This window comes from Belonocnema kinseyi, chromosome 10 (assembly GCF_010883055.1).
Source record: "Belonocnema kinseyi isolate 2016_QV_RU_SX_M_011 chromosome 10, B_treatae_v1, whole genome shotgun sequence".
Classification (NCBI taxonomy): Eukaryota; Metazoa; Arthropoda; class Insecta; order Hymenoptera; family Cynipidae; genus Belonocnema; species Belonocnema kinseyi.
In genome coordinates, this window is record NC_046666.1 from 87,966,880 (window position 1) to 87,975,755 (window position 8,876).

Here is an 8,876-nt window from a genome sequence, read left to right on the forward strand (position 1 = left end):
AATTAAAATTCGAAAATTTTTTCTAAAGCCTCCAGGGGACTTCGTTTTCGCACGAAAAAATTTTATGTGCCCTTATTGCATCCGGACCCACAATTATACGAATTGTATTACGACATCTCATTGTATTTAATTCCATTAACTCCCTTGCAGGATCTCGGTCTGGCCCCGATCGGGAATTCTGGTCGGGGCCAGGCCCCGCATGAAACACGCCCAGATCGGGGCCAGGTCGGGACTCCCGATGGGGTAACCCGATCGGTGCCCGATCGGTACACGGTGAGTCATTATAATCCATTCATGAATTTCACAAATGGAGTTTTAATATAATTAAACACGAAACTATCGAATAGTCCTCTTCTTTCGAAGGCCACCTTAATATTTTGAATTTCCAATTAAGTTATTTTAAGTTGAAATTAACGTACTACAGGCAAGAAAAGAAAAGGTTTCAGAATACAAAATTGAATTATGCTTTTGAAAATCGCACAATTATTGTGGATGGTATCACTTTCGAGGAAAGGGTTTGTTTTGTATGAAAAAATGGATGATAACCAGAAATATTTTAAGCAACAATTTTAATTGCTTGAAAAAATGTTGCCTATGAAACTTTTTAACAAATTAGAAAGTTTTTTCGCAAAAAGATTCCCTACAACTTGACATTTTCGAATGCTTTCAAAGAAAATCGTCGGTAAATAAGCTATGATTTACGATCTATTAACATTTTACTGCAAATAAATTCAATTTTCTGTCAATTGCATTACTTCTTGAAAAATTCAAGAAGGTGGTTTTAGATAATTTTTGCGCCATCATTTATTAGATCGTTTTATTATTTTAAATCGGTTAAGAAGAAATATAGACCAAACAACTTTTAAACAAAAATGAAAATTTTTGAATTAAATATTTCTGGTGGTTTTAAATATTATTTACAGAATATGCATTTAATTAATTTTTATTATTATTAATTCATTTCGACCTAATAGACATTTTTATAAGTTGGAATTGCATTGTTCATAATAAAAAAGAAAAAAACTTCGCTTATCATTTTAAACTTCGCGCGAAAGCAATTAGATGCCGAATGCGACGCATGCGCAGTTGAGTAACTAATTCTTGCTGGAATGTTATGAAAATTTGTCCTTAATGTATTTCTGTATTAAATTTATTGTTAATACAGAATCAAAGTATCAATAACATAATCGATTGTATCACATATCTTAATCTTATAATTTAAAAACATTGCAATTTTGTGCATACTACAATTCTTTTCTTGTCAATAGATTTGATGATTCTAACTCTACATTAAATCGAAAAACCTTAAGTTATTTAATAATAATTGAAAACAAAAGAACTTAATCAATTTCATCATATAATATTTGACTCATTTGATGGTAAATATACTAATTTTACGTCAAATAATTCAATTAATTATTAATTTATTTGAGGTTAGGTTTCAATGAGCCCACAGAGTGTAATTACTTACTCTCATCTTCCTCGCACAGGTTTCGAGGTCTACTGACTGGTGTTTGGTGCCTCTGAACACGTGGCTTACTCCCCTTATGCATTGATTAACATTGCTAGAATATTTTAAACGAGTATTAGGTATACAAATTTCACTGCACTACCAGAAAAAAACAAGCAGCACTAGTTTTTCGAGCGCATGGAGATGGCGTTTCAGTAGGAAATCGGTCTGGCCCGGTCGGGCCCAGGTATGGGCCACACGGTTCTACCGATTAGGGCCAGATCGGGAAATCCGATCGGGGCCAGATCGGTATTATGTTTGAAATCGGGCGATTTCTGCACGGGCTTATCTGCTAAAAGCGAGAACACAGGTTATAAGACACCCTGAATTAAACTATTCAGTACGAGGCTGTTTGTATTTCTGATTTTTGTTTCTATCCATCCTTGTATCTATTAGAGGGTTTTGAAGTTTTGTTTTCGAACATTCCTCTAAATTCTAGAGAACAAAAATACATTTAGTTTCCTATACTTTTTAAATGAAAAAACAAGTAATAATACCAGAATTAATTTTCTTCTTTTCTAGGGGTCACGTTTAAGGCACACAGATTGATACTTGCGGCATGTAGTAAGCACTTTCAAGAACTTTTCGAAGGGATGCCGCCCTCTCCTGCAGGGCTCATCGTCATCTTGGATGGCACGAGTGCTCAAAATATGGCAGCCCTTCTCGAATTCATGTACCGTGGTGAAGTACACGTGTCCCAAGAGTCTCTCAGTTCCTTTCTAAAGGCTGCCGAATGTTTGCAAGTAAGTAGACCCCGAGAATTAATTACCTATCAAGCCTGCAAACAATATCACAAAAAATAAACGTATCGTCTCGTATTTACGTTCACTTTCGGTTATGTTAGAAATTTAAATGAATCTTGGACGTGTTAATCTGGACATGTTTCTCGTAAATGTGACATTATGTTATAGATAATGCAGATATGTGAAAAAAATTTGAAAAAATGTGAAAAAATGCTTGATATATACATATAAGCCTCACAGCTTGTTTTGATGCATATCGACTGCTCCATACAATATGGAATTTATTTCGTGTAAGTCAGTATAAAGAATCAGGTTTCAGTTGTTCTGTAATGAACTATTAACTAATTTTAAACAATAGTAAACATTCAAGAGAACGTGCTACAGAAAAACCTGCTTTTCTTTATTTTATCACCAAAAGTCATAATGCCAAAATCGAAAAAAATGGACTTGGTCCCTCTGAAAGACCTAGCACTACAAAATTCTGGTTAAATCAACCAGGATTCTGGTTATAACCAGAATGTTGTAGTATTAGTATTAGAATAACTAAACTACAAGAAAACTCGCTGGTAAAAATTTTTGGTTATTCGAGCCAGATATTATGGTTCATTTTATCAGAAAAACTGATAAAAATAACAATGAAACTATTAAATAATGAAGAATTTTTGTTTGGAATAACTAGAATTTTTATCAAAGAGTTTTATTGCAGCTTAGGAATATGACGTTCTGGTTATCATAAGCAGCTATTATCGTTGTAAGCTTAACCAGATATTCTAGTAAACACCGGTTTTCAGCTATTGAATTTCGATACTTTCATTACTGGATTAGAATCCCTAACACTTCTGAAATGATATTAATTGTCCGGAAGATAATAGTCTAGTGCAGTGTAAGGAGATTAACAAAGATTTTCGCAAACAAAGTGCAAACACTTTATTTCGCATATAAATTAATAAATAGAGATGCGGCACGCCAACCATTTGAAATAATTGCTTGGGAATTTATGATTAAAATGAACCCAGACACAATGAAAATTTTTCAACATTTCGGGATATATATTAATAAATTATGAATATTCTGAAATATGCACTTTTTTGGAACATCTCCTTACAGAATCAGCTCAGTGATTTCTCTGTGGGCTATTTTTTAAAGGAATTTCTCTATGTTTTCTGGTATTTTAGAGAAAAAATCGTATACTTTGTTTAAAAAAAATTATGATCAAAAACCAGTCATCTTCATATTACTGGTCGGTACTTTATAAGTTTAATAAATAATGTATCGAAATAATAACTCTAGTTATTTAAATTTTGTATTCGAACACAATGCAAGCATAATAGCTTTAGTTAAAAAAATTGCAATTAGATAGTACACAAATTTCGGGAAACAGTTTCAAAATGAAGGGCTTGTATGTTCACTTTGAATTTGAAATAATTTATTACGCACTGAAAAATTCCCTGCAATCCACGTGCCAGAGTTCATTGCAATCATTCTACTTTCACCGAATTTTCAAGTTACTTAAAAAGTGTTCTTTATTCAAAAGTAAATGAACTTTGAAAGAATTCTTATCGAAAAAATTAAATAAAGACATGCATGTTTATTTTTTTTAAAAAGTACACCGTATTTTCACATGCATATGTTTTTTCTCGATTAAAATTTTTCCACTTATGGAAAAAATTCTTCTTTCCTCAATTTCTTTATAGTAGTGGCTCTAAAATCTGTATGTACATAAAATATGTGAAAAATTCGTTGTTGCATTTCATATCGAATTCACAGAAGACTTTTATTTCCTATAAGCATACACTGTTAGAAAAATCTGTATGAAGTTTAATATTCATGTGTGTGAAGCAAATATGCACTACCGCTACTGAAATTTAACATACATTGGTGTAGTGAATTTAATATACATGTGTATTAAATTTAATATACAGGTCAGTATAGTAATGTGCGTGAAAACTCAACCTGCTTTCGTTTGTTTAAATCTCGTCAAATATTCTCAATCAAATTAATAATATAGAATTCGCCGACTCAGTTGTTATTTATAATGATAGTGCAATACACGGGTTCATTTTTTTTCCTAAGTTCGTTCTAAATGGTCAAAATTTAAGTCGAATACAGTTAATTGTAGGTTAAGTCTGTTATTTATTTGCTTGATTGAACTTTTCGACCTGAAATCCAATTTAATTTTTGGTTAACATGAATGTGTATGAAATTTAATATACGCGCTCTTAATGGCGATTTCATATGCTTAGTATATCAGTTTTCATACACATGGGTATATTAATATTAATATTATTTTTAACAGTGTGGTGTATATCTTCTTACCTTTTCCTAGTTTTAATGTGTTGTTATTGATTTTTATATTATATAATGCTAAGACGTAGTATATAAATAATAATTTTAAATATATTTTCTTATCATTCTATGAGTGACTTGAAATTCTAATTTCCGGGTAAATTGAATTTAAATTAGTTTGATAATAACTCAGCGAAATATGCCTTTTATTTTACAACAAATTACAAAAAAAAATCAAATTACATTCTCAATGAATAGGGTAACGGAACCAATAACCAAGGAATTGTACGTGGAAAAATAGTGATAATAGAAAGCACTGAATCTTTTATATCAGGCAGTAGGATGCCCCTCGGTAATTGTTTCCATTACTATGCTAAATGATTTGTAAATGCATAATATTCTGGTATATTCAAAAATATTTCTTGAATGAGGTAGATTAAAAAAAAATCATAGTCATTTGGTGCCACGTTTCTGGTTATTTAATACTGGAAAGCACCTGCAAAGCAATACCCAACACCATTGGTAAAAGGGTCATCGAACCGAAACGAGTTAGTAAGTAATCCTTTGTTTCTTGGCGAATCTGCAGGTGAAGGGTCTGTCGATAGAACAGGAAAAGCTGGCGGTGGCTCAGAGGCATGCCGTAGAGAACAATAATTCATCGATGGATTCTGGTGGTGGCAACATCACCGAAGTAGCTGAAACACCTGAAACTGGAATTGCCCGGGGGGTCATAAGAACCCCCACCCCCGCTCCATCACCCGCCCCCAACAACTACTCTCTACCCAATGCCTATTCCTCGCCCCATTATTATGAGAGCCCTCAGAAAAGACAAAGGTAAGCCCCTATATGAAATACTCTTGTCTCTTCCTCTGTTTCTTTTGCCTTTCAACTTACCTCATTCTCCCATAAAAGCACAGTGAGTAAAACCCATGCTTAAAATTACCACTCTGTAAACTTTTGTCATTATGTTTAGTAAAGTTGTTATGGGTGTAAGCATAATTGATGTAATTTCAAATGACATTCGTCTGATCCGAACACTCTATTTTGGAATTATATAGGGACGTCTTAAATTAAGTAAATTTTGCTTATATTTGTATCAGAACTGACTCTAATTAAAGAAACTTTGTATTTATCAATTTTCTTTAAAACTTTCATAAATGTATTTAGCTAACTCGAATTACGAATCTTCTATTGTAACTGACGGTACATTTAAAAAATAATATTTTAGTAATATTGAATGATTTCCACACGGAGAAAAATAGATGTTAGCACAGACCATCTTGATATTAATAGGTAATATCTTAGCGATTTAACTATGGGACAGAACTCTAGATACTGAAGTAGAGCATCCGTAGATATTAACAAGAAGATTTTAACTGACAGTATCAAAGATATTAAAGGGCAGAATCAAAGATATTCAAGAAATATTTTTTAATTGTGCAAAAATTACCTGTAGAGCATGCCATTTTCTATAAAATGCAAAAGAATATTAATATCGTATTCCTCTGTTTTGAAAATCCGAATCCTCAAGCATGCGCCCTTTTGCATAATAATGCGATTTTTGTGTTAAACAGATAACACACTGTTCAAGGCTAATAGATATCCGAAAAACCACAATACACACGATGAAAGCTCAAGATACAGACAAAATATCCAAGTTCTTAATGTCTGCTTTTCAATATCTATTTTTCTCCGTGCAGAATCTAAACTAACATTGAATTGTATTTGAATCTTAATTCTTTATTTGATAACTTCTAAATTAAATACTGTCTCCAGGTTTTTTCCTTGTCTTGAGAGTGTATATCTAGCGACTAGAAATAGAAAATCCAGGAATCAAATAACAGATGGAAATTTGAGTCACTTTAATGTGAACCAAACCAACAGGTGCTACTTCAATGCCTTTTTGTAATATATTCAAGGTGTTGATCAGGACAAAGAAGGCTTCCACTTATTCCATATAGCATATGTACTTACCGAATTCGTGTATAAATCAAAAAGGCTCTACTCTTCCAGATGTTCAGAAAATCAATTCGAGAAGCGGGCCGCAAGCGCCCTCGCTTAATGTCTCTTCTTAGACGTTTCCGCTTTTTTGGAAAATTTCTAATCCCATATGTTAGTTATGTGTTCAGTTTTTGGAGTCAGGTTCGAGCAATTCTGGGTCAAAAGCGTGAAACACCTCCTCATCCTCATGCAAAAGGTGAAGTCAAGTAGACTTAATTGTTTCCGTCATACTAAGCGTACTAACATGTGTATTTTGTGTCGAATGGCCTACATTTTTATGGATTTACACATATTTCTATGCCTTAAGTATTGCGTTCCTTAGATCCAAGCAAAACATTGATTAAATCTTAATCTATTTCTTCTGCCACATTCTACTCTACCATTTTTTTAAGTCAAAGACATTTCTTTTGATTCAAGTAAATTTTTTCCTCAGTGCAGGAGTCATTCCTGTATAGTCCAGACGCCAACCCCATTTCCGTTAGATTGACGAGGTCCATTCGTTTTTTAAAATTTTTATGTCAAATAATTTCCAGAATCTAAAACTGTGTAACAGAACTCTGGCAAATGTGCCATTCTCGAGATATTCGAATCGATTTTTTTTATAAGCGTTACATTAATGAGTATTGAAAACTTGACCTTAGCTTGATTTTCTTCCTTTCGGAAAAACATTTACTTTGTAATATTTTTTCTGTAACTTTGTTTTTATTAACATATAGGAAATCGCTTCTATAAAACGGAAGTTATCAGCATACAAAAATTGATTAATATTAAATAGGCCGAGTCTCAGCGTCCAGACATTCCGGACATTTATTTACGTACACTGTTAGGAACACATATATGAAATTTAGTATACGCATATACTAAAGTTAGATACATGTATACGGAATTTAGTATACGCATATACCAAATTTAGGACACGTAATTTTATTTTACGTGTAGGTTGAGGCTTGTTTTCGTTCTGGATTAGGTGATTATGATTTCGTTCTGATTATGATGGGTTGTTTTTTAATCCTGCTTTGCTGCCCAGGTAGAAATACACCACCGGCACAGTATTGGCCCAGTACAGCCTGTCGGAGTTCCATAACTGGCTGGCTGTACTGAGCCAGCACTGATGCAGTACTGGCAAACCGCTGGCGTACGAAAATGCAGAAGTTAATTTAAAAAATGATTAAAAATGATTTAATTGTTTTAAAGATCATCCATTCATCATCATACGACTGCATATCGTCCGAATATTATTTATAATTACAAAAACATAAGTTTCAACCTATTTGTTTAATTTTAACAGCCACTATTTCTATAATCTAAAGATATAACAAAAAAGGTATTTAAAAAATAAATACTAATTGACTGCGAGTACTTTGTCAATATATGTTAATGGCACTGCTTAGAATGAATACATATATTATATTTTTAAACATTAAATTACAAATAAAATTTCTAACGCTAGGGTGGGGGGGGGGTCGAACCTACATATCTATACCTCAATCTATCGCTTAGCAGTGGGAGTGCTAACCACTGCGCTAAACCTACAAGTTAAAATTTGGTGAAAAAGCCATCCTCATGAGCTACAGTTCAGAGAAGTTAAAGTACCAAATTTTGAGCTCTCTTTTTTTATTTATTTATTATTATACGACGTTATGTAAATGTAAAATACACGAACTTCTAACAGGAATATCAATAAAATGATTATTAAATACATAATTTAAATCGACTACCATTTTTCTTCGTGTAATATTTTATTTTTTCGCCTTTTTGCACATTTTAAAAGTTCTGATAATAACATTTAATGAGCATTTAAAATTTCTATCGACGGAACTTAGAAATTTTACCACATTGCGCAACAATTTTTTTAATAACAATTTTCTTTAAACCTTCGTGTAACGTTTTGCTTTTTAGGTGTTTTCGACTATTTTACAATGAATTAAGACGTAAATCCAATGTGTTTTTTTCTGAACATTTAAAATTTTTCATGGGGGTGGAACTTAAATTAATTTCCTTAAAAAAAGTAATAGAAGAAAAATGTTTTCACCTTAATTGTATAGTCAATTTCTCGACATTTCAAAACACCCTGACAACATTTGTAGACGTGTTTTTTTTAAAGTCTTTTTTTGTACTACTGGAATAGTGCCGTCCCGGTAGTGCAGCCAACGTTCTGTCAGTACTGGGCGAACCACCGGCTGTCTATACTGGTGGGCAGTACTGGGCCGGTACTACGCCGGTGGTGAACTCCGGCACACTACCGACATTTCCACCTGGTTGGATAAGCTCTCGTTTACTAGCAAAAGCACCTTCTTTTTACTTCCTTGTAAACCAAAGGATGATTATATTATGAT

At 32.8% G+C, this 8,876-nt stretch overlaps 2 protein-coding genes across 2 annotated transcripts in view; one reads left to right on the forward strand and one right to left on the reverse strand.

Annotated features, from left to right (window-relative positions):
- LOC117181247 (zinc finger protein chinmo) overlaps positions 1-8,876 on the reverse strand; it is a 172,422-nt gene that overhangs the window by 103,672 nt on the left and 59,874 nt on the right. The gene's annotated exons all lie outside the window — the stretch shown is intronic.
- Positions 32-5,394, forward strand: LOC117181009 (zinc finger protein chinmo-like). The gene is made up of 3 exons (XM_033373579.1): positions 32-273; positions 2,033-2,253; positions 5,126-5,394. The coding sequence occupies exons 2-3, from the start codon at positions 2,104-2,106 to the stop codon at positions 5,375-5,377; spliced, it is 402 nt and encodes a 133-aa protein (XP_033229470.1). The 5' UTR covers positions 32-273; positions 2,033-2,103; the 3' UTR covers positions 5,378-5,394.

Excerpts from the sequence above, each read along its gene's own strand:
- LOC117181009 (XM_033373579.1), top strand. The coding sequence starts at position 2,104 with ATGCCGCCCTCTCCTGCAGGGCTCATCGTCATCTTGGATGGCACGAGT. Across the intron at positions 2,254-5,125 it reads AGGCTGCCGAATGTTTGCAA|GTGAAGGGTCTGTCGATAGA; the intron begins GTAAGTAGACCC and ends GCGAATCTGCAG.